The sequence below is a fragment of the Rana temporaria genome, chromosome 2, assembly GCF_905171775.1.
Source record: "Rana temporaria chromosome 2, aRanTem1.1, whole genome shotgun sequence".
Taxonomy (NCBI): Eukaryota; Metazoa; Chordata; class Amphibia; order Anura; family Ranidae; genus Rana; species Rana temporaria.
Window position 1 is genome coordinate 217,024,725 of NC_053490.1, and position 26,549 is coordinate 217,051,273.

Below are 26,549 nucleotides of genomic sequence, written 5' to 3' on the forward strand. Positions count from 1 at the left end.
CTGTGTCCCGTGATGTACTCAAAGAAAAAGATTTTACAGGTAAGCTGTATTAAAAATCTCTTTTTCTTTATCGTACATCACGGGACACAGAGCGGCATATTCATTACTATATGGGATGTCCCAAAGCAATGCTTACAATGAGGGGAGGGAGAACATCTTCCTAAGACAAAAGGATTTAATTTAGAGATATACTCAAATCATAATAAATCCAACTTAGTTGAGAAAAAATAAATTTTTAAATTTAACTCAAAAGGGAGCCCCCGGAACCCGAGGGTCTCAAACTGCAGCCTGCAGCACTGCCTGCCCAAAGGCTGTATCCGTATTCCTTCTTACGTCCAACTGGTAGAATTTTGTAAACGTGTGGACAGAAGACCAGGTTGCCGCCTTGCAAACTTGAGCCATAGAGATCTGGTGGTGTGCTGCCCAGGAGGCGCCCATGGCCCTAGTAGAATGAGCCTTTAATGATAACGGAGGAGGCAACCCCTTCAAGCCGTAGGCCTGAGTGATTAACTGTTTAATCCACCTCGAGATGGTGGATTTTGCAGCTGCCTGCCCCTTCTTGGGCCCATCCGGTAAAATGAACAACACATCTGTTTTCCGGATCTTCTCTGTAGCTTTAAGATAGGCCTTCATGGCCCTGACAATATCCAAGGTATGCAGCAACCCTTCCTTTCTGGAAGTAGGTTTAGGAAAGAAGGATGGTAATACCAAATCCTGGTTTAGATGAAAACTGGATATAACCTTTGGTAGGAAGGAAGGATGAGGGCGGAGAACGACCCTGTCCTTATGTAAAATAAGATATGGTTCCTTACAGGATAAGGCTGCCAGTTCCGATACTCTTCTGGCGGAAACTATGGCGACCAAAAATACTAACTTCCTTGTCAGTAAAACCAAAGGAATTTCAGCCAACGGCTCAAACGGTTGTTTCTGTGAACTTGACAGAACAAGATTTAAATCCCACAGACAAAGCGGGGATTTGACTGGAGGATTAATACGTAAGACCCCTTGAAGGAAGGTCTTAACTAGCGAGTGGGTGGCCAGCGGCCGCTGAAACCACACTGACAAAGCTGAAATCTGTCCTTTGATTGTGCTTAATGCCAGTCCTTTATCCACTCCTAGCTGGAGAAAACGTAATACTCTATCGATGGTAAACTTGCGAGAAAGCCATCGCTTGGACTCACACCAGCCTACATAGGCCTTCCAGACCCTGTAATAAATCACCCTAGAGACCGGTTTCCTGGCTCTGATTAGGGTAGAGATTACTTTCTGAGACAGACCTCTACCCCTGAGAATCAGGGATTCAGCTTCCAGGCCGTCAAATTTAGATGCCGTAAGGCAGGGTGGAGGATCGGACCTTGCGATAGCAGGTCTGGCCGTAGAGGAAGAGTCCAAGGGTCTCCCACTACCATCTTTAGGATTAGTGAATACCATGCCCTTCTGGGCCATGATGGAGCTACCAGGATTACTGGTATGTGCTCCACCCTGATCCTGCGTAGTAGGCGGGGTAGTAACTGGAGCGGGGGAAAAGCATAAAGTAGTTTGAACTGATGCCAAGGGCAAACCAGCGCATCGGTTCCGCAGGCCATCGGATCCCTTGAGCGGGATATGAACCTGTCTAGCTTCTTGTTGAGTCTTGATGCCATGACGTCCACGTCCGGCACTCCCCATCTCTGGCAGAGTGTCTGAAAGACCTGTGGATGTAGAGACCATTCCCCCGGCAACAGAGTCTGGCGACTTAAAAAGTCCGCCTGAAGGTTGTCCACTCCTGGAATAAATATTGCCGATATGCAGGGCACATGATCTTCTGCCCATAGGAGAATCAAGCTCACCTCTCTCTGAGCGGCTTGACTCTTGGTTCCCCCTTGGTGATTTATGTATGCCACTGCCGTGGCATTGTCCGATTGAATTCTCACCGGGAACCCCTGCAACTTGGACGTCCAAGCCCTGAGGGCTAGTCGAGCAGCTCTGAGCTCCAAGATGTTGATGGGCAACTGCTTCTCTGGCTTTGCCCAAGTGCCTTGGCGAGTGCAACCATCCAAAATTGCTCCCCAGCCTGTTAGGCTGGCGTCTGTGGTTACTATCTTCCAAGCCACTGGGCTGAAAGACTTCCCCTTCAGTAGATTCTGAGGGTCTAACCACCAACACAGACTTTGTCGGACTCTTGATGAGAGCGGCAAAGGGATATCTAAGGCCTGTGGCCTCCTGCTCCAGGCTGACAGGATGGCTGCCTGCAGGATGCGAGTGTGGCTCTGGGCGTACGGTACCGCCTCGAATGTGGCCACCATCTTGCCTAGTAACCGCCTACATAGGCGAACAGTTGGTTCCTTCTTGCTTAGAACCAGTAGAATTAATTCCTTGATGGCTTTGACTTTTATCAGAGGCAGAAACACCCTCTGTTGTTCTGTGTCTAATCTCATGCCGAGATATTCCAACTGCCTTGTGGGCTGGAATGCTGATTTTTCTCGATTTAGGACCCAGCCGAACCTCTCGAGGTACTGAACTGTGAGGGCCACTGCTCGTTCCAAGCCAGGAGACGAGTGATCTATGACTAGGAGGTCGTCCAGATATGCTAGGATCGTGACCCCTTGAATCCTTAGATTGGCTAGGATTGGAGCTAGGACCTTCGTGAACACCCGGGGGGCGGCCGTAGCCAACCCGAAGGGAAGCGCCATGAATTGGAAATGACGTAGAGCCACCGAGAAGCGTAGAAATCTTTGATGTGGCTGGTAAACTGGAACATGAAGGTAAGCATCCTTTATGTCTATGGATGCCATAAAATCGTCCTTCTGAAGTGCGGCAACTGCTGACCGCACGGATTCCATCCGAAATGAGCGGACCTTTAGGTATGCATTTACCATTTTTAAGTCCAAAATTGGCCTGACATCGCCGTTGGGCTTTGGGATAATGAATAGGTTGGAGTAGAAACCTAGCCCCTGTTCTTGGACTGGTACCTCTACTATTACCTCCTGAGAGAGTAGATGATTCAATGCCGCTATTAATGCGGCTCCCTTCTTCGGATCGTTTGGTACTCTTGACTCCTGAAAATGAGGAGGAGGAAACTTTAGGAAGTCTAGTTTGTAGCCTGTAGCCACGGAGGACCGTACCCATTTGTCGGGAATGCTGGCCTCCCAAACCTCTGCAAAGAGACGCAGTCTTCCCCCCACCTTCGAGGGTGGGGGCGCCCCTTCATAAGGCCGGCTTGGGGGCTGGCTTTGCTGGCTTGCGAAACCACTGCTTCTTGCCTGCGCCGGCCTGTCCCTGCGACTTGTTAAAATTTGATCTTGCAGGAGGCCGTCGATACTGTTTGGTATTGGAGGGCCCCTGCCCAGGGGAGTACTGTCGTTTAAACGCAGGCCCCCGAAACTTCTTCTTAGTGGGCAAAAGAGTACTTTTTCCGCTTGAAATGGTCTGGATGTATTTGTCCAGGTCTTCTCCGAAGAGTCGTCCTCCATGGAAGGGGAACCCTACCAGGAGCTTCTTGCATGGGGGCTCAGCCTCCCAGCTCTTTAACCATAAGAGTCTTCTCATATGGATAAGGGATAACGATAGACGTGACGCTTGCTGGATCGAATCCTTAATCGCATCTACCGTAAAGCGTATGGCCCTAGGGACGTCCGAAAATTCTTCTGCCTGCTGGGCAGGAATAAGTTTAAGCATCTGCTTAGCTTGATCCGATAATGCTTGTGCAACCCCAATTGCAGCCACAGCTGGCTGCACTACTGCCCTTGCAGTAGTGAAGGAGGTTTTAAGTAGCGTTTCCAAGCGTTTATCAACCGGATCCTTGAACACCTGTATGTTTTCTACAGGGCATGTTAAAGATTTGTTAACACATGAGATGGCTGCGTCTACAGCCGGGGCTGCCCATCTCTTGGAAAATTTCTCTTCCATAGGATATAAGGCAGAGAATCTCTTTGGTGGTACAAAGATTCTATCTGGCTTGGCCCAATCTTGGAACATAACTTCCTCTAGTAGAGGATGGATCGAAAAAAAAAAAAGCTCCAGCCCCAGATCCCGATGGTCTCACCAAGGCTCCTTCTGGGGAAAGTAGCGGTAAGACTTTGTCCGAGACCTCGGACCCTCTGGGGGAATCCCCACCTTTTGTACCCTCCGAACCAGATGCCATGGTACAATACCGAGGTACGCCCGCTACTTAATGGTGTTTGGGAAAATAAACAGTTGTTGCCCAAAACCCTTTCTGGGGAAAAAAATGCCTTTTCTTATTAATCTTGGTTTGTTTCTTTTTTTTTTTTTTTAAACCAAAGAAAGAAAAACCATTCTGTCCCCCTTTAGTAGTATTTGCCAATAAAAACTGCTGAAAAGAAAAAGAAACCCTATCTCTAGGGTAAAAGACAGTCTTTTTGAAGACTGTAATACTCTTCTTTGGCCACTGTGTGTCCTCGGCGCCCCACTCTGCCGCTCTGGTCCTTCCTCTCTCAGTTCCAACACATCACTGAGCTGGGAACTTTTTGGAAGGGCCGCCCCCTTCCTTTTACCTACGGGCCCGCCCTTCCCCTTCAGCAAAACGGCGCGAAATTGCGCCCATATCACGGGGACGCGCGCGCGCCCGCCGGCGGGGGGGGGGGGGCCACACACGAGGAGGTCAGAGGCTGATCCTGCCGTCCAGGCCAGGATCCACAGAGCGGCATTATTTTTCTGCAGCAACCGCCTGGACCTCTCTGAGCAGGCTTGCAGGTAAGAGCATTCACTCTCTTTACATAAGAAACCTCAATAGATTCCCAGGGGCTTCTCTCAGAGAGAGTTGTCACTATACACACAGGCCCTTTTCAATGCCTTCTAGCACCAGTTGCAATACTACCAGGGAGGTCACAATTATGGGGAATATATACATATAGAGTCATCCTATCCTAAGATATGTGACTCACCTTGCCAGATGCGGCGCATAAACCATAGGCATGTCCCACTGTGACCTTCCCCCAGAAAAAACCTGCTGCGAACCAAGTTCCGCAAGTTTCCCCTTCACTTACCTGCTCCATGCCGCAGGACTTTGCACAGCAAGAGGTCCAATCTTCCCCCATCTCCGTGGGGCGTCTAGACCTTCAGGCCCTGGGTTCCTATGAAGGATCCACTGTCCTGGGCCCATATAGCACCCTGGCAACAGAAACATTAGGCCCCCAAAGGTTTCTAAGTTCTGGGCCCAGAGTCCAGCTCTCTGTGACAGAAAGCATTATGGGCTATACCCCAATGGTTTGGGGTCCGGTTGCTGACCACTTTAGCACTGAGGCCTTTGGACAGAACCGGTTAGCCCACCTTAATCCCAAGGATGTGGAGGCAAGCTAAACCATGACCAACACCTAAGACACTGGCGTAAAAACTGAGGTACTCCTCCTATGGGAGGGGGTTATATAGGGAGGGGCACTTCCTGTTTTTGAGATTGCCAGTGTCCATCACCTGAAGGTACTCCATATAACCCATATAGTAATGAATATGCCGCTCTGTGTCCCGTGATGTACGATAAAGAAAGGAGGATTGGTTCTTCATATGGACTATATATATTTGCTTTATTGTCTACTATCATATACCACACTTAGTTTATTTTTGGCATAGCTTTCTTTCCCCTTTTGCCATTAAAGTGTTTATCTCACATTGAGTTGCGGCCTCTTTTTCTATTTGTCTAGCGTGGTTTCTTTTTTATTCTATATGCTTATAAAAACCTGTGTTTACGCAACATGTGTCCATGCAAACGCGTCATCGTGGCCAGCCTTGGGAGGCTGCATGCTGGACATAGCCCGCTTGTCGGGTGCGAGGCCCTCTGCGAAAATGTGCCTATGCAGGCATGTGTTTTTATGCAAGTAAGCATGTAAACTATGATGCACCTAGGCCCATACTAGTTATAGTCAGGATTAGCCAAGTATATAGGCATCCAATGCAGCCTCAGGCCTCTTCCACACCTGTGCGACCCATCCTGCGACTCGGGGCGGCAACGTTCCTGACAAGTCACACACCATTATTTTCAATGAGCACTCTTCACATCTTCAAGTTGCAACTACCTCAAAGCAGCCCCTGCACCACTCCGGTCTGACAATGGCGCGACTTGACACAGGCACTGCTTCACATCGCTGCAAAATAGCATTAAAGTATCCATGGGTTGGTGCTATAGCCCAAGAGGCCCGGTGGAAGCAGTCGACCACCTGGCTTCCTTTTTTTTTTTTTTTTAACATGGCCGCCCTTCCACTTCCTGCCTATATAAAAATAGGCAACACTGAGCAAGCCTGCACTCTCTAATGGCTGGAGGAGAAACAGCAGCCCACATGACCAAGAAATACACAGCATGATTAAACAGCACACTGCACCCAGTGGCCACTGGGAGAACAGTCAGATCTCTGTTTTTCATTTTTTTTAAAAAGAGAAACTGCAAAAATGCAGACTTACCATTCCTGCTGCAGGACTCTAAGCATAACAGGAGTCCAATCTTCAACCATCACGGTGAGCTGTGATAAAATACCTTCAGGGACTAGGTCCCCCTTAATGTGGGGTCCACTCCTCTGGACCTGTGTAGAACCCTGCAGGAAAGCACCTTGGTCAAAACAACCACTGCACAGGGTTCCATTAGGCAGGGTCAAGCGCCACATGGCCACATAACAGGCAAACCTTGAGAAATTTTCTCTCCTTCCAATGAGACTTAGGTACCATACATTTTAGTCGATAGCTTTTTCAAATAGATAAGAATGAAGTCCATGATTCTAAATAGAACCGTCCAGACCTCCAAAAGCACATGCATCACACCAGTGACCACTCCACCTTACAGACACTGGTGAAAAAAACCGAGGTCCTTCCTGTGTAGGAGGGAGTTATACAGGAGTGGACTTCCTGTTTGACCATCTGCCAATGTCCATCCACCAGTAGGTGGTGTATAACCCATACAGTCATTATTATGGTTGCTCTGTGTCCAGTGATGAACGATAAAGAAATGTATATTTTGAGCTGGCTGGCTCCCCATCATCCTCGGTCTCTGTTTGCTCAGTAATGCCTACAACCTCACACTGATCACAGCTGCTTGGTCTCAGGCGTTCCCTATCCATGCTGTTTCATGCTAATTTCAATGTAAGTGTGCTGCTTATTTTAAAAAAGTGCTTGATACTGACCTCAGCGCCCTGCTGTTTGTTTTCTTCTACATTGAGGTGGTCCTACCAAGATCTTCTGCAGTAGCAGCAGAGGTTCCAGTCTCGGTCCAGTTTAGCCCATTTGCCTCATCCATTCCTTAACCCTGTTGATGGTCTGAAAATACAGATGAAAGTTCCAACGGACCAAGGGACTCTGCACTTCGCCTAGGAGCACTGTAAGTACTATACTACTTTGAATTTTACCATATGACTGCATATTAGTTTGTTCATCTATCCATGCACATGTGCAGACACAACCAGCCTCAGAAAGAATTTTAGAACTATTATATTATTGAGCAGATGTCCATATAAGGAAAAGAAAATATCCTATGGTGGATAGAGCAGGATCTTTTACCTGCTAAACTTTATTTATAACGTGTAACCCCAGTGTAATGTTTTATCTTTCTGATAGAAAAAATTGAAAAGTTAATACTTTGTTTTAGGAAGGCTCCTTGTTCTACGTTATGATTTATTTTTGTACATAAAAGCCAGGAGTTATTGCCCGATAACTCATTTTCCAGGACAGTCACATGAGAGATAGGCTCTGCCACCTGCAGGAAACACAAGTACAAATTAAAAAAAAAGGCATCCCTAGGCTGGCCCTTCACTTGTACAAAGATCACCCTTGCTGACAAATACCAACGTTCCGATATATACAACTTGATATCTTCCATCAGTAAGGGTGGGGGTCTACCGATCTGGAGGATTCCTGAAAAAAGGGGTTATCAGGTAATAAACTCTAGCTTTCCCAAGTCATCCTCCAGGATGGTCACATGAGACCCCAAAGATTCATACCAAGGGTGGGATAACCGCTTGCAGGACCTTTGGACCAAAGGTCAGGCCTTGGGCAGAGACCAAATAAATCCTGTAGTGCTTCACAAAAAGGTCACTGGACCAGATGGCTACTCAGCAGATCTGCTTGATGGAAGCCCCAGCTTTCTCTGCCCAGAAAGTAGCAATTGAGCGTGTAGAGTGCGTTTTTAGGTTTGGCAGATTTACTTGGTTCTGAGAAGTGTAAGCTTCTTTCATTGCCATCCTGACTGGTTGAGACAGGGTTCTATTCGACTTTTGTAGATTGATTTTCCATCCCAAATGGGTGAGGAAATGTTCGGTCGTTTGTAGGCTCATGAGAACCGCCTATGGTGTCTGACCGTAGATCAGGAAGTCTTCCAAATACGACACTATCTGGACCCCTCCCTCAGTCTGAGCTCTTGCAAAATGTTGGTGAATAATTATGAAGCTGACCAAAATGCCTTATTGGGAGAGCTCGATACTGAAAAGGTCGAGGTTCTCCCCCCTGGACGGCAAATTCTCAAATACTTCTGGTGGTTGGGATGGATCGTGACATGGAGATAAGCGTCCTTTAGGTTACTAGGTAGGCTGCCTCTGGGGAGTAGAACATTGTTTCCATCTTAAAACTTCCTGTAGAAAATGGACTTGTTCAGGTTTTTCAGGTTCAGGATTAGGTGGTAGCTGCCTGAAGGTTCTGCCCTTAGAAACACCTGGGAGTAGAATCCCGAAGTGCGATGGTAGGTATATATCGCCATTACACCTTTTCTTTCAGTAATTCCATGGTCGCTTCCTTCATTAGGTATGCTTTACTGTGAGGAAGCTGGAACAGTCATGGCTCGGAACATGGACGGAGATCTCGCTGTAAATTCTATTTTGTATCCCTGCGTGAATATGTGTAGGATAAAATGGTTTTAGCAGAACGATCGCTATTGAGAGAGGACGTTTCAAAAAAAGGGAGAGAGTTGACGAAAAAAAAAAAATTCTCTTGTTTTTTTTAAGGAGAATCCTTTGGTTTTATCTGCTGACCTCTCCAGAACTTTCGCGTTCAGGCCTGAACAGTGGGTCACCGCCAAAGGGGATGTTGCATAATTGATTTTTGGATGCATAGTCTCCCTCCCCAGGTCTTTAGCCATAAGGCCCTTCTGGCTGCATTGACCAAACCTGTAGTACGTTTTGGAGCTTCTTACCACTTTCACCGAAGCATCGGCCATGTATGCCACCCATTTATCAGTAGAATGGAAAACAAGGCTTCCTCTGCCCCTGGTACCTTGTCCAGGTGACCCCAGAGTTGTTCGAGCCAAAAAAAAATATTTCTGGCCACGCAAGTGTTAGCTAAGCTGGGCTGAAGCTCTGCTGCTCCTGCCCCATATGCTCTCCGCAGTGTGACCTACATTTTTTGTCTATCAGGTATTTTAGCTGACCCATGTCTTAAAATGAAAGGTCTGAGCTCTTTGACACCTTGGCCAAGGATAATTCCAGTTTCGGGCACTTGAGAGAGCGCTTTGTCGTTAGTCGAATGGAAATCTTCTCTTCAGGGCTTTTGGAAAAAACAGCTTTTTTCTGGGTTTTCCCATTCTTTATCTACGAAACCTTTATTAGATTGGCGGGTCGAGAAAGTTCTTTGTTTCGTTTCCTTGAGCCCTCAGTACAGCCTGTCCCAGGCTGAGCCCGCGGACTGGGTTTCCTCAATTTCTTCTGTTAAGTAAATTGCTTTTGAGAGCTCCTCTGTCGGAAACTTTCCCCGAGTTTCCATTGTGGCAACTTCTCCATCAGAGTAGGAGCCGTTATGGTATAGAACATGGATATGCAATTAGCGGACCTCCAGCTGTTGCAGAACTACAATTCCCATGAGGCATAGCAATGACTCCAACAGCCACAAGCATGTCACCCAGAGGCAGAGGCATGATGGGACTTGTAGTTTTGCAACAGCTGAAAGTCCACTAATTGCATATCCCTCCTTCCTCCGAATCTCAATCCGAGAAACTCATTGATGGCTGGGGGAGAGAACTTTTTAGTTTTCGTTGTCGTGCACTCATGGGGTACTGAGATGCAGTGGATGGCCGTTCCTCCCCTTTCATCTAGCCAATGGCTGTTCATAGGAATTTAAGCGTGGATATCATCTCTTTTTTTAATTCAAGAAGATCCTTTGCCAGATGTATTGTCTCCTCTTTAACCATTTTCTTAATACATCTGTGACAAAGCAATTTTTCACTGTTGGATGGTATTTTCACTCCGAAAGTCTGGCAGTACTTTTTCTTTCTGGCTTTGTCTGCTCCTTCTGCTGCTTCCTGGTTTTTGGGCTGCAGGCTTTACAACAGCAGAGCAAGAGATCTTCAGCCAGGGGGATTTGCCACTGCTGCCCCTAGGGATCCCCCCTAAGCCTCTGGTGCCCAAACCTCTTCCCTCCTCCTATGGAGCTCTGCTCAGGGATGCTTATTGCACCTGGGAAATACCCCTGCGTCCTCCCCCTCCATCTTATCATTCGAGAGCTGGGGCCTTGCTTCACAGCCTCTGGTAGGGGCTCTTGATCCTCCGCCATGTGGACCACCTGGAGGGGAAGGAGCACGCCAGTGTACTCCCGCTGCTTCCGCCATTGCTATGAATGGGAGCATATGTGACCTCGGAGGCCCAGGCTGCCCAGTTACACCCCCCGATCTGCCCATAACTGGCATGGCCGCAGCTATTTGCAGCCCTTTCCCAAGCTGGCCACCTTGCCACTTCCTGCAGCTGCGCAACCTTGCCAAAGTAACTTCCACGCTAAACACGCCCCTCTTCCAAAATGCCGATGTCACTACCGCCCTGGTGTCCAGGATTCGAATGAACACTATAGGGGGTTCAGTCTCGGAGTTTGCAGGACACAGGAAACACAAGAACTGAAGGGCCAGCCTATGGAGGCCTTTTTTTAAACTTGTATGTGCTTGCGTTTCCTGCAGGAGGTGGAGCCCATCTATATTTGTGATCCATTAGGTTATCCATTGATTGTGTACATTACACCGTCAATATATTTGTGTGGGGAATTCTAAAATGATGGTGCATGAACTCCATGCAGTAAATGTGTAGTGTGTGATCACGTCTTAAAAGATATTCCAATTCTAACGAAAGTGCAGTATATGTTATAAATGTACCTCCCCTAGTGGTCAGCAGTAGTGAACACTTTCAAACCATCAAAATTTACAATAGCATTAAACCTACAAAACTAATAAAAAAAAAGGAATTATGTTGTTCCTATCTCAAAAAAAATAATTAGTCCACTTAACCATAGGTGTAATTTTTATTTTATTTAAGGAAAAATGGGGAAAATAGGAATTTCCATGAAACACAGTAGACATAAGTTAGATAGCACTGCAAAATGTCTGAGTATGTTTACTTGACACCAGTCTGCTTTGCAGTTCAACAATTAGTAATTGTATGCAGTTTGTCACGGTTATCTTTTCGCACTATTATTAATCAGAAAAGTTTGAGGTTATAGGTCACAAAATGTGATTTACTAAAATTATGCAAAAATTCACTTAAAAAAACATAAATAGGTGATGCACATTAGTTTAACAAAAATGTAAACATTTTCTCCAATGTAACATGTGCATAAAACAGAAAAAGGGAAGCAACACTGCAGTCATACAGTTTCAGTAATTCATACAAGAATATTATTTCTTATGCATTAACTAAACCGAGGAGCAACTGTATTCTGCTTTCTGATATTAACGATATCATCCAAGATCATCACATAGTGGTTTTTGCTGTTAATACTGGTTTTAAATTACAAAATTGCAGTAGGACATAATGTTTGCTGGAAGAAAAATAACAGTGAAGACACCAGTGTTTGGGCACTCCAGAGCAATTTGTTAAAACATATTATATACGAACATCCAGCAGTTCTAACCAAAGACATTTCTATAGTGTAGTCGTTTTTGGGCAATTGGCTTAATCAGTATTTAAGTACAGGACTGGTTTAACATCAGCAACAAAAATGCTTTATTAAGTGACCATTGGGGTGTTGAGAATACACTGGCAAGAATCCCCAACTGTGCCATCCTTGTGCGTTGTGACTACTGCACAGGCTTTACATGAGTGCCAAAATACATAGATGATTTTCCTGCTTGATAAAATCATGTGATTACTGACATCATGGGAATTACAGTAATTATGTTGCACTCGTCTCAGTGTGCAGAGTCTTGAGTATTGTCATTCATGCAAGTGTCTCTGTGGTGGACACCAGCAGTTTATGCCCAGGAGGTGCAAAGTGCACAATCAGAGGCAGGCACAATGTTGGAAACCCATGAACACAGCCCTCCAGACCCATGGAATGAACTCCCACAAGCCAAAGTGCAAAACAGAACCCAAGATTAGTACTTGTTATTTAGACTACACTCAGAATGCTTACAACTTCACTTTAAGTGTCCACTGCCCTTTACAACAAAAAAAATAACTAAATGTACACATTAAAATCACTTTTCAGTGCTACCGGGAAAGAAAAAAAAAAAAAAAAGTTTAAACATATGTTTCTGCCATTAGTTATAAGGCTTCCATGTCATGGAAATGAGTATGTATGTATGTAAGAGGTGGCTACAGATTAATGCTCACACCATGAGAACTATTCCATTAGGAAAAGTCCTTTCATCTGCTCAGCTCATGTTGATATCATTTCATAAGTCAGAACCAGAATGAATGCAAGCTGGCTCATTAGCCAGACTGCACACTCAAAAGCAAAAAAAAAAAAATGTATAAAAAAAAAATGTTTCATACAATGGCAGAAACAAAGAAAGAGTAGTCTATATTAGAAAGAGAAACTGTTCACAAATGAACAGCTTAAGGCAGCTGTCAACAATGTACCCCACACCGGAAGAAAAAAAAAAAGGTATTTTAAAAAGATTGAATGATAATGACACTGTGCATTGCTACATCAACCACCACTGTACACTCCAGGAACCTTGAGTAAAGAATGGGTAGCCACTGAACAAGTTATTCCTGTCCAGACATTTATTACAAATGCCAAAACGCTCAGAAAATAAAGCCGACTTTTATATTTTCAATAAAAAAATCTGAACTGGGAATCTCACATCTAAACACAGGAACAGCATGTCAGTTATGAATAAGCATTTTTAACTACATTCGTAGAATTGTTTTAGTGCATTGCATTCTTACAAAAGGAATATGTCGCTCCCCTTCATGAACAAGCCCACCCCCTCCCGTGTCCCTCCTATTCTCCTACATTATATCATTCAGAGAACTAGCCTAAAACACAGACCTCCCGTGATGCTATATCTGCATTTCACAAAAAGTGAAACCTTACTGTCTTGGATCAAACACATAAATGTGAAACGGAGGGTCAATTTAAACTGAAAAAAAAAAAATCCCTATGAAACCCAAATGGACCTAATCCGTGTATTGTCACTGCCATGGAGCAATTTTGTGCCAATGTGTCAACTTGGACAAACTCCGCCAAGGAGTTCATTCTGGCACAAATTTTGGTATTCAATTACACATTCACGTTATACACCATTAACGTTATAAAGTTAAATGAGACAACCGCTTTGTCAAGCCCTTGTGTCCAGGATGTCTGCAAAGACGCTGCAGGTGTCATGGCACCAAAGGGGTTTGTGCATCGCCCAAAATGAGGTAGGAGAAATAATAAGCTGATTGGAATTTGCCTGTAACATCCAACTCCGCAACCCTGTTTTATACCCTTTCTACAGTACAAGTTTAGGTTGATTCACTGCGTGCACATTAACTGCAGATATCTAGGAAATAATATATAAAAAAAAGAAGGATGAGGCAGCGCTAATACTGTGACACATTCTGTAGGGATATACAAGTCAAGGAAGTCAAAAATAATGATTTGCATGGACTTAGGCAAAGTTCAGCAATGCACAACATTGGCCCAAAACTTTGTGCAGGTGAAAAATAAAAACATTAGCTGCTGCCCTTCACATTTTATAAATACATTTTATTATATGAACTTTCCTTTGTCAGAATCAACATAAACAAAATAAAAAAAAACCACTAAATTAAATAACTGAAATATTAGTAAGCCTGGCTGTGCATCATCACAAAGGCTTGTTACGTTCTCCTGGTCTGCCCTCTCGTTTTAGAAACAACTCCATTTTTCATGGCGACAGGGTGCTTAAAGTGTGGTTTGATTTTTGCACTTCTCATGTAGAAGTTAACTTAAGTAACAGGAAGTGTCTAAGTTAGTAAAATCTTGCCGTTCCTGTCAAGTCTCTGATGTTTACAGCACCCGAACACAAGAGTTGCAGCCTCAGCTGCTTTTTGCAAGCTTCAATAAAGTCCTGGCATCTTCTCCCCTAAGGTAGAAACACAAAAAGGTCCACTAAATGAATGCAAACTCCATCTTGAACAAATATATCATCAGTGCACAGGTTGTACTCCAGTTGTAAATGATTTCAAGTTACGGAGATTATGAAGACTGTAGGGGAGGCATCAGCAGTTCCACGCATTACCAGCTCAGTAGAGAACTCCTGCCGAGGGTCATGAAATACACTTGACTGCTTCCACCAGACCGTACGGAAGCAAAGAAAACCTGAGTGATGAAATAAAGGTAAGAATTAGACATAAAAGTTCTTGCACTATTATGGCTGTGAATATATGTTCCAAACTACAGCTTTAGTTGACATAGATGCACATTTCAAATGCAACATAATATCCTGGGTGGGGTAAGACACTGCTTAAAAACGACCCAGCGCATCAGATGTGAATATGGCTGGGTATAGCCTCAGCCAGGGCTGCTCCAGCCATGTCCCATGACATGTTTTGCCCCACCTACCAGGCTTAGTGACCTCTGTGACGAAGTCCCAGTAGGCGGGGCGGCACATGTCAGGGGAATTGGCCAGAGCAGCGCTGGCTGAGGTCATACACAGCCAATTCCACATCTGAAGCACTGAGTTGGTTTTGAGCGGTGTCTTACCTCACCATATGTCCACGCTTCTGAATTTGTGCCCGATGCCTGCTTTCACTTTCTGAATACCGGGAGGAATAACTTTTATGCTCCAGGTTTGAGCAGCGCTCCAAGTCTACACATGATCACAGAAACATAATATCCTGCTTTAAAATGTCTCAATGTCACAACTCAGTAGAGCTGCGCCTGTTAGGCCAAGACTCAAAAACTCAGTCATTCTACTATAACTAGGCTAAATAGCCTGAGATGACAATTGCTGGTACCATAACAACCTACACAAAGACTAAATGGTGGGACTTTTTCATGTATATGTATGCCTTTTTGCAATAAATACAATGCCTACATTGATTGGTTCATTACTTAGTTATGTAACTCAATTAAAGCCCCACCCATTTAGTCTCTTTAACATATTGGGTATGGAGGTATATATACTCATTGCCTCATATAAAGTCCTAATTTAGCCTTAGGTTTAGTTTCTTGTTACCATAACCATCTACCACTACAACTCAAAAGATCAGAGCATTCAAACAGAAGAACGAACAAGAACAATTTATTTCTGCACTTATGTTGACTAGAAGGAAATGTTCTACTCTACACAACTACAAATTGTAAAAACATCATCTAAATACCATCAAATGCTAATAGTTGTCCGATATACATCTTTACCTTATCATTTCTTTCACACAGAAATTTTAGTCTTTGTGCCCTTTTATGCATAAATACTCCATCAAGATGGCCAGTTTCTACAGATCGGATTTCAATGGCTTTCTCGCCCCATCCCATTATCTGGTTAGATCGGATATATGCTGTAAAGAAGGATAAAAGAAGCATGAACAACCATAGCAAGAAACATCATTATCACCCCAAAACAATAAAAAGAAAATAAAAAACGCAATTACTAAAAATAATAACAAAACTCAAAAAAAGGCAGAAATGTTCAGGCTAAAGAAAAACCTGTTCAAACAGAACCCTAAATGAAACATACCAACTGATGTAGGCATTTCTCCCCATTGAAGAACCACGTCTTTGGTGATCCTGCCATATGTATTGACATAAACTCCTTCATCTTCATAACAAACTAGTAACTCCATGCCATCTGTATTTGGGAGGATTATAATAGCATGTGGCTGGATACTGCTCTGGATCTAGAACAAAAATCACAAGGTTTAATGCTGAACATACATACTGCAGCCCACACAGACCTTTGCTCAATATAGAAACTACAATGAGATCTGTATGATAGTTTTACTTGTTTGTATGCTTGGTTTTTAAACAGGTGGTGGGGGTTTTCAGACACTGTTGATGATAATTATACAACATAGGCAAAATGTATGATTACAGATAACCACAAAATAATAAAAACTGAGCCAATCTGAAATCTTTGATAGATACCCTATATCAGGGCTCAAAATTTCAAGTCCTGAGCCACTAGCCAGGCCTCAAGAGTTACTCGCCACCAGTTGCCCAACCTAATTCATACACTGCCCTGCGCCCAATTGCACCCGTAAACACGCCCTCGTAGATTATCTTATGGAATGACACTGTTTAATGTTTTATGCAGAATCAAGTTACAAAATTAAATATTACCAACAACAACTTTAACAAAACAGGGCACTGGGGTCAGACCAGAGGGACAGGGCACTGGGGTCAGACCAGAGGGACAGGGCACTGGGGTCAGACCAGAGGGACAGGGCACTGGGGTCAGACCAGAGGGACAGGGCACTGGGGTCAGACCAGAGGGACAGGGCACTGGGGTCAGACCAGAGGGACAGGGCACTGGGGTCAGACCAGAGGGACAGGGCACTGGGGTCAGACCAGAGGGACAGGGCACTGGGGTCAGACCAGAGGGACAGGGCACTGGGGGCAGATCAGAGGGACAGGGCACTAGAACTGGGTCTCTTCCCCATTCTCTTGCTGTCTCCTCTGCAACTCCCATCCATCCTCTCTCTCTCCCATTCATCTCATCATCAAGAGCATGTGTGTGCGGCTCCACGCTTGCATGTCCCCACTTCCCCCTTTTATTCAGGCTGGCAGTGAGGAGAGGAGGTGCAGCACAGCGGAAGGGAGTACAATCCAGCGCTGAGATCCACACAACTGCACAGCCATTGACACCATAGCACAGCGCACACCACACATTGAGACCAGTCTGTTCACAGTGCTCAGGCTGAACTGCTGGACACTTACTTAGAGCACAAGGAGAAGAAAACTGTACAAACTGGAAGGCTGCCGCTGTCATGTCAGGGCAACTTTCAGTGAGCACTGCACCGGAGTGGTAATTTTCGCAATCCTCCACCTCACTCATTACTTTCTGCTCTCCAGCTACATTGGTCGTGGGGGGGGGGGGCAGGCTCAGAGATGTCATACTGTTAGGTCCCATGGCTTAATGAGGATTGTAAGGAGAGCACCTGTGTACTGCTCTGCCTGTGCGCGGCTCACGAGACTACTTTTCCTGAGCATGCACCTTTCCTCTTCGGCCGCCAATCTCATCGGGACTCTAAGTGTATGCACAGATTGGAGGGAGATTGGTCATGCAGCCCTGTCATCACTCGCCCCCAGCTTAAATCCACTCGCCAAATGCTAGTAGGCGAGTGGAAATTTTGAGGGCTGCCCTATATTAAGTGTGAAGGGAAACTATGATAACTTTTTCTAGCCCATTTCATTGCTTTTGTTGTATGATCAAACACTAAAGCCTAGTACACACCATTTGTTTTGTTTTTTCAATCAAGCGGGTTAAATAAAAAAATAAAAATAAAACTGAAAGCTGTACTAACAATTCAATGTTAGGATAGCGACCTCCCCTGCTGTTCTATTGTGTTATGACAGGGAGACGGCCCCTCCACCAGAATACTCTTCAGTGCTCTCTCAGCCATAGGCTTCTGTTGGACTGGTTGCCATACGCACGGGCCAAATGTCGGCCGTTTATTGAACGTGCCGATGTCGCCCGACATTCAGCCCATATGTACTAGGCTTTATAGTGCTTGTTTAGGTTTCCTTTCCATGGCTACTTAATTGTTGCAGAGCATGTTGGGAAGATTTCTACTACCCAAGTGCTTCTTTCAAAATACATACATCTGTGTTTTGCGAGCAGACATAGCAGGAAATCAAAATAGAAGGTAGTAAAGTGGAAAACCTTGAATCATACACAGTGTTTTGTGTTTTTTTTTTTTTTTTTTATAATGTGTGCATTCATATTACACACACACACACCTCAGCATAAAGGAGTACACCCCTTTGAAAAGTAAAAGTGTAATCAATATCTCAATGAACACGAGAGCAATTTCCCAGAAATTTCACAAAACCGAGTTTTATAGAACATTTGTTTAGCTCATTACACGAAAGAAAGGTTAATAACGTAGATTACAAAATACTACATCTAGTATTTTGTATGACCTCCATGATTTGTAAAGAACAGCACCAAGTCTTTTAAGGCATGGAATGAACAAGTTGGTGACATATTGCAACACCTATCTTTTTCCATTCCCACTGATGTGAGAATCTGGATATACAGGGGAGAATGGTCAGCGACCGTTCCTGCTTCATATCATGAAGAGGACACCAAGGGGAGCTTTTCATCATTGCCTAGAAGACCAAGATCGATCCTGGAAAGTCTGCCATGCATGGCCGAATAGCATGAACAACATTTAACCTGTGGGTATTTGGATCTCCATACATCCCTTAGGCCCAAGCTCCAACAGAAGCCAAGCAAAAGAGGTTGGACCTCTCCCAGATCTTTGTTGTGAAGCATTAGCGGAGAATAAGTCAAGGTCCGTATCCAAATAATTTATAAAATGCCCTACAATAAGTGTGGGAATACTAGAGTGACATGCTAGGAAATTTGCCAGAAGTTTAATGACCTCTACCGAAAAGCGAGGAACATAAATGTTAGCTATAATGCAGACCAGACCATCTAGGTTGCACAATAAAAAAAAAATATATAGCGACCATATGGGTCAATGAGTGAAGTTGAACATGAGGAGGGAACATTTGGACAAATCAGCACACTAACCCCGCTGGAAAAGGAGGAGAAAATAGAGTGGAAACAGGTGCCGAACGCATTGGTAGAGAACGGGGATGCCTGGGTAGGAGACATATGGGTCTCTTGTAAACACACCAGAGAGGAGCCTAGCTGTTTAACCATGTGAAATACAGTCAGCCATTTCATCCCATCTCCCAAACCCTGTACATTGCAGCGTGTGATCACACTGTGCTTAGCCATATAACCTTGAAACAATAAAATAATGACAAATACCAAAAAACAAATGATTAAAGGACTGAATAAGGTTTGGGTTGCAACATAATAAGTTAAGCAAATAGAGGTATACATAATCCCATGAGGAATAGGACAGTATGCGACCATATGATTTACTCCTCCTGAAGAAAGAAGTAGAGAACCCAGGGACCAACAATTTTCAATAGTCATTATGCAATGTCCATGAGGGACTAGCAACTAGTTTAAGAGCGGCACAGAGGAGCCAACAAATAACATGGCATGTGCCTCATCCATACGTACAGCTGGTATTGAAGCGACTTGTGGAAACAGTCAACCGCCTTTGCAGAATCAACGTGGGAAAATAATAAAAACAAAAAAATAAACAACCCTTGATACCAGACCGGTATTGATATGCAAAATGAGTGGTCAGAAAGAATAAGGTTGCCCTCCGGCGTCTGACTAACTCTTACCGCAGGGAACGTTCCTCACTGTCCCGCCACTGCACTGCCAGTGTAGGCTTTTCAAAAAAAAGTGGACTTCATCTTTGGCTACCACTCGCAGGCAAGCTGGGTAGAGCATGGCGTACTGCAATTCCAGGGAAGGAAGCCTTTTTTTCACCTTAGTGAACTGAGCCCGTTTTTGTTACCCTGCCGAGAAGTCTGGGAACAAGATCTTAGAGTTGTCCATCACAAGTGCATCCCCTATTGATCTAGCTTTAGAGAGTATGACATCATGGTCCATGTAATTGAGCATTTTAAACAGGAAAGCTCTAGGAGGATTGCCTGATGGCAAGGGCCTAGTGGGGACACGGTGTGCCCACCCCACTGCAAACATCAGTGAAAAGGAGTCTTTCCCAAATTTATTCAGCAGCCATTGCTCTATAAAATGCACTGGATTTTTCCCCTCCACTTTTTTGGGAATGGCGCCATTATTTCTGCAGAGCCTGTTCTCTAAATCATTGAGCCAAGCAGTGTTTAGCTACCAGCAGTTGTTAAGCATGCGATACTCTTTGCATAGGGGTCCAATCGTCCTCCATGGTACCAAGGTGCCCTTCAATAGCTGATGTGCGGTTCTGAAATGTTTGCATATCTTGGCGGAGGACAGTTATATCAGGTTTTAACCCTGAAGCCAGGGCTGCGATGAAGGAGTTACATGAGGTAACTGCAGAAAAGATGTCACAACGTGGGTTCTGGGGTTATGGCAGGTTGCAGTTTCTGTATGACAGGGGAGGTGCTTACAGTGTCCCATGGAGGCAATGGCGCCACCGAATCTTCAAATGGCACTGTGTCATCTGCATCAGACTGAACCAATGTGATCATCTGGCATATCCCCAGGCACAGCAGAGGGGTCCCGTGCTGCAGGCTTAGCGAACAGCTTCTGAGACGCCTCCTTGTATTTCTCCTTATCTGTTCTTTGCGACAAACCACCATCTTGAGCCGCATGGTCCGGTGTCAAATGAGTGGAAGAGCCACGTCCAGACATCACTCCGGCAGGCAGGGAACACAGCAGTCTGTGGCCCAGAGGTTCAGCAGGCACTCCAGGGAAATATACCCCAGAGGATGGGTGTTAGTCGGTTACCAGGATAAAAAGGACGGATGTTTGGCGGAGCTCACAAGCCGTGTGTCTGGCTTTAAATTGTTGCCAAGCCACGCCCCCAGGAGTTCTTTGTTAAGCAACGCCCTTTTATAACTGTCTGCTGGACATCTGTTTAATGAATAATTGGACTCACCTGTAGTTAAATTCTTGTTAAATTGGGATTTTGTCTAAAATTTTGTTTTGCTGCCAAGGGGTGTATGAATTTGATTAAACAAATCTTGGTTGCAATCAATGGCCCACATTTGTGGGAGTATTTTGTAGTATAGTGTCCCATAGGAAATGTTGATTCTGAATGGAAAGTAAAGGTTTTCCAACAAATATGTTGGGGTGTACTCATTTATGCTGAGCACTGTATATATGTGTATATTTTTAATACTGCTCAGCATGCATGCTCGGGTATGTAAAAATAACAATTTCCAAACTACACTGATCTAATGCATTATTCCTAGACTTGGTAAGTTGTACACCACCACTGCAAAATTTGGTTTTAAATTAGAAAACTATACTAAGGGCTATTACAGACACCACCCACACACTGTTACAAGATTACAACTGCAGAGTTTTGACCAATAATTTATAAACAAATGCAAGCTTTACTAGGGCTCTATGTAGGCATTCCCCTCTATTCTCATTGCAATACCCTTCCCTACAAAAAAGGTCTATTGAAAATGCATGCTGCTCCACACACACTCTCCAAAATGCCTGCAGTTTCCTTGGGAAGAAATTCTTTTGGCTGGTTAAATAGTTATATTCTCACTAGTGCTGTAAATTGCAGTCAACATTAGAGGGAACATGTTCTCCCACAATACTATATCAATTATGAACCCTGTTATCTATGACCCACAATGAGGATGCACAAAACACTGATCTCAAAGTAGCTACCAAAAAAAATTGAGCGTTTGCTACCTTTTATTCCTGGTATCTCTGAGCTCCGTGTAAACAGTGATAGTGGAACAAACCAAATTGATGCATTTTCTTACTACAATAACACTCCTTACATGCGTTGGTAAATAGATGTCATAGACTGCTCCCGAGTCCACATCCACAGCATGAAAACCAGCACAGGAACCATAGATCACTTTCAACCTCTGTCCTTCTTCAACTGTTAAATCCACCAACAGTGGCCTGTGTACCAAATCTCCAAATGACTGCAAGAAAGAACACCAGTTTACAATGAAGTAAAACAATTGAAAATATAAATAATTTAAACAATTGCCAACCAAGTTTAATGCTCTTTGTGAACAAAAGGACTTGTTTGAACTTACAGTTGTGATGGGGTTGAGCCATGTTTCTGATGTGATAACTAAGTGATGCAACTCGATTGAGTAGTCTTAGCAAAAAAACATGACGGAACCGATAACATCTGTGTCAAAGGGCCCTTACGGTGTGGCACTATTCTTTTGTTTTTCTTTTATTAATTTATTCAACTTTATTGCTGTCACAAGAGATACACATCCCTTAGCAAGGGCAGTGAAACACACTGAGAGATCAGGGGTCTTTAAGACCTCTGAACTCTCCTCTGCCCTCAAAACTATCCAATCTAACCGAGATCTGTTTAATCAGATGCTTTCACAGGCTGTTGCGGCTAGTAAACAAACCGAACCAGAAGTGTGGAAAGCCTCGTCACTTCCTGGATCATTTTATCACAAAGGAAGGGGAGGAACACCTGTTTTTCGCCTTCTCCTCTGTCTGCAGCAGGCCAGACACTGTATGGCAAACCTTGGCTCCCCAGTAGAACAGGAAAGCCCTGGGAACTGCAGCAGGCAGTTGGGGGAGATTGTATTGGCATCACCTGTAAAAGTGATTGTAATGCCACTTGAACCACGTTTATAGTAAAGCCAGTGTGGGATGCAAATTTTGATACCAGGACCATGGCCGCAGACATGGTCTTGTATAACCACTTCCACCCGAGGACATATGGGCACGTCCTAAGGGCTGAAAGCGGTTACAATTTCTAATCCTTGATCTAGATAAAGCAGGGTTGAACATACTGACCAAAAATACTATTGCTTAGCAGTAACCCCTGGCATAATCTTTATTGTTAACTGTGACAGTCTACTAAGAGGAAGCACAACCACTACTATAATGTAGCCATCCAAACACTAATCTCATAACCAAAGTGTCATGCTCCAGAGACAAAACTTAAATTTTGTTTGAAAATTAAGTATTGTGCATACACATAGAATAGGGACACCATTGTTGGGCTCTGAAATGGCTGAAATCCTGGCATTCTGCCAGGAATATCTCACCACTGGATGATCAAGAGATTTATAAAGACAGAAGTCAAATCACCTTGCCAGTAAGTTGGGTAGAGATGGTCAAAGATTTTCTGGTGGATTTTTCACAAACTGGCACTACATAAGGGGAAAAAAAGACTTTCTATATATCAGACTACATAACAAGTTGAAGTCAAATTACTGACCTTAAAGGCCATAAACTTGTGGTATGGCTTTGGTGCCCAGGCATAGACTTCCACTGAACTTTTTAAAGCAATTACCAAAAACTTGATGCGCTCATATTTAACTAAAAAACAGTAAGAAAAAATAAAACATGATAGAATAATATACAAGCATTGTTATACATTATACATTATTTCTCAGAAATCTTGTACAGAACTGCATGCATACAATCTTTTATAGTCATCTACAATCTTTTATAGTCATCTACAATAGAACAGAAAAAAAAGAGGAAACATGGGTAAAAAACATCTAAAGTCTAGTTGAATGTAACCAACTACTACTAACCCTGTAACCATTTTATTACCTGGTAATCATGCCGGTTAGTCTTATTTTTTTTAACTGACCAACCTATCCATAAATAGTGGCAGTTTGAATGCTGAGACAAACCACTTATTATCGACAACTTGTATTCAAAATAGTTAAAACCTTTATCCCAAAAGGGAAAAAATAACGGTGTTGTCTGCTTTTAAAGTGTGGAGCTTGCCTTTAAATCTTTAAGTCGGAGCTCCACCCAAAAGGGGAAGCTTTGCTTGTTTGTTTCCTCCGCTGCCACATTTGGCACCTCTCTCGTTGTGCGGCGATCCACAAAACTTCACTTTAGGTCACTTGTAAAGTCTATTTAAATCAATCCAACAACTATTCTCTCTTAAGGTTCACAATTTTGCTGCCCGAAGGTGGCTACATTGCTCCTCCATAGATACAGTAAAGGAGAAAGCATAGCCATCCCAAAACAGGAAGTGTATTTACTTGCAATAGGCAAAAATAAAGAAAAGCCTTAAAGGAACTTAAGGCATCACCTACATGTAAGAACAGATAATCTGCAATATATTACTTTTCGATTCTTGGGTTTAGATACACTTTTGAGCATATTTATAAAATAAAAAAATAAAAAATGTTCTTAGGATTTTCTCTTCTGGTTGAACGTTCTTCAAATACTATGGGCAGTAGTAAGGGTAGTTTTATTCACAACAGAGTAACTTGGGAACACACAGCATAATCTTTCCTGACAATCTCCCATCATATTGTAAGTGTTGCCGGTCTGCTGGCCATCTCTTTCCACAACTTCCTGGATTCCCTGCATACATTGCAACTTCTTCTCTGCCGTTCACTTTCAAATTCTACGGACTACATATCCCATGCTACTTTGCTGCCTGTAAGCAGTGGTTCCTGTACTGACCCCCTGTCAATTCTAAACTTTGAACATAGATATGCTTTAAGGTTTTAAGCTGGTTCCATGACCGCTGCCACAGGTTTCCTATTTCAGGGCGTCAACTTTCATATGGAGCCACCTCTGCATCCAGGGACTCGAGTTGCGCCCTCCCTACACTGTGTGAACCTATGGCCTAGGATGGCACGGCACACCCCCTGGGTCTTCCTCCAACCTTCCAAACTGGCTCAAAATTGCACTGTGCACCAATTCTTTCCTGTGAAGACTGGAAGTTCAAGAAAGCAGCAGCAGTGAAAGTTCTAAATTACAACTGCTGGGGTAGGAATTTTAACAAATGTTTTTTCTTGTGGAAGGTTTATTTTATTGTGTTTAACCACTTAAGACCCGGACCATTATGCAGGTTAAGGACCTGGCCCCTTTTTGCAATTCCTTACTGCGTCGCTTTAACTGACAATTGCGCGGTCGTGTGACGTGGCTTCTAAATAAAATTGGTGTCCTTTTTTTCCCACAAATAGAGCTTTCTTTTGGTGGTATTTGATCACCTCTGCGGTTTTTATTTTTTGTGCTATAAACAAAAATAGAGCGTCAATTTTGAAAAAGATATAAAACTTTTTTTTCCTTAGTTTAATCCGATACGTATTCTTCTACCCATTTTTGGTAAAAAAAAAAAAAAAAAAAAAAAAAAAAATCGCAATAAGCGTTTGTTTGCGATTGGTTTGCGCAGAATTTATAGCGTTTACAAAATGGGGGATAGTTTTATGGCATTTTTAATAATCTTTTTTTTTTTTTTACTACTAATGGCGGCGATCATCGATTTTTTTTATGACTGCGACATTATGGCGGACACATCGGACACTTGACACATTGTTGGGACCATTGTCATGTTCACAGCGAAAAGTGCTATAAAAATGCACTGATTACTGTGAAAATGCAATGGCAGTGAAGGGGTTAACCACTAGGGGGCGCTAAGGGGTTAAGTGTGCCCTAAGGAAGCGATTCTTAATGTAGGCGGGGCGTGGCTGTAGGTATGACGTCAGTGATCGCTGTTCCCTATATTAGTGAACAGACGATCAGTGTCACACAGAAGAACGGGGAAGGTGTGTTTACACACACACACACACACACACACACACACACACACACCACCTCTCCCCAGTCTTCAGCTCCTGTGACCGATTGTGGGACACAGACCGCGATCGAGTCTGCGGGCGAGGTCACGGAGCTTCGGACCGGGTCGAGAGCGCGCCGCCACGGCTGGGCTCTTAAAGGCAACATACAGGTACGTGCCTGTGCCCAGCCGTGTCCTTCTGCCGATGTATATGGCACGAGCAAGCCGTTTCTTCAGTGGGCATAGTGCCGATGACATTGGCACATGCGGATACAGTGAATATCTCCTAAACTTTGCAAGTTTAGGAGAAATTCACAGTACCTACAGGTAAGCCTTATAGGTTTACAACCATTTTAGGAACATTAGATTTTTTATAAATGGACCCTTTAAAAGTATTCCATAATTGTTTTAATCAGTTTATTATCACTAAACTATATTTATGGGTCAAAAGGAAACAACAAATGGTAAAATGACTAAACTAGGCTGTGCTAAATATACAACCATGGCAGATCATTAGCTAGTGCTGCAATTTGATAGTATTGTGATTTGAACACACATACATTTCACCAAGAAAATTACCAGTTTGAGCATTAAAGCCATGCCTTCTTAGGAGCCTGCTACTCCAGTCTACACGACTATTACCTGGGGGAGGTGAGTGAGGGTGTGTGTATACACTCCCTCTATCTGCTACCCCTTGACAATATAAACAGTCACACTGGTAAATGTATTAAGGAAGATTAGGCATTAGATACCCACCAACTTTATAGTGCACACATCCCTCCAGATCCCCTACAGTTGTCCACCCTTGCTTCTTCTCCACCTCTGGGTCATTACGAAGGATCTTGTTTCTCAGCCATGATAAGTAGTACACTCGGAGCTTGTTCTTCTTTCCTGGAAATTCACAGATATACACAATCAAGAAAAGACTTGTCCCTCAAAACAGAAGATGAAATTATAGATGCATAAACCCAAGAGCATGCAGCCCTAAAAAAAGTTGGCTGGAGCCACGATGACAACACTCCCGCGCCGGTAAAAAAAAAAAAAAAGAAGGATGTCAACTCCCATAATTGTCTTTACAGGTTCCTTTTATGGAGAAAAAAGGAGGAACATTAAATCTACTGAAGTATTCACAAAATACAACCATAAATGATTAAATTATATTTATAATGATCATTAGCAAAT

The 26,549-nt window shown here is 43.7% G+C and overlaps 1 protein-coding gene across 13 annotated transcripts in view; it reads right to left on the minus strand.

The window, feature by feature from the left end:
* Positions 1-11,165: 11,165 nt before the first annotated feature.
* The window catches only part of MAP4K4 (mitogen-activated protein kinase kinase kinase kinase 4), a 219,556-nt gene continuing 204,172 nt past the window's right edge, over positions 11,166-26,549 (minus strand). For 7 of the 13 annotated variants that reach the window (XM_040336430.1, XM_040336429.1, XM_040336425.1 and 4 more), the window contains 6 exons: positions 26,124-26,258; positions 23,055-23,155; positions 21,631-21,780; positions 15,812-15,971; positions 15,493-15,632; positions 11,166-14,451 (listed from right to left, as the gene is read on the minus strand). In XM_040336430.1, coding sequence (XP_040192364.1) covers positions 14,368-14,451; positions 15,493-15,632; positions 15,812-15,971; positions 21,631-21,780; positions 23,055-23,155; positions 26,124-26,258 — 770 coding nt within the window. In that variant the 3' untranslated portion in view covers positions 11,166-14,367. The remainder of the gene's footprint in view (positions 14,452-15,492; positions 15,633-15,811; positions 15,972-21,630; positions 21,781-23,054; positions 23,156-26,123; positions 26,259-26,549) is intronic. The other 6 variants (XM_040336420.1, XM_040336422.1, XM_040336417.1 and 3 more) reach the window with 1 other exon arrangement.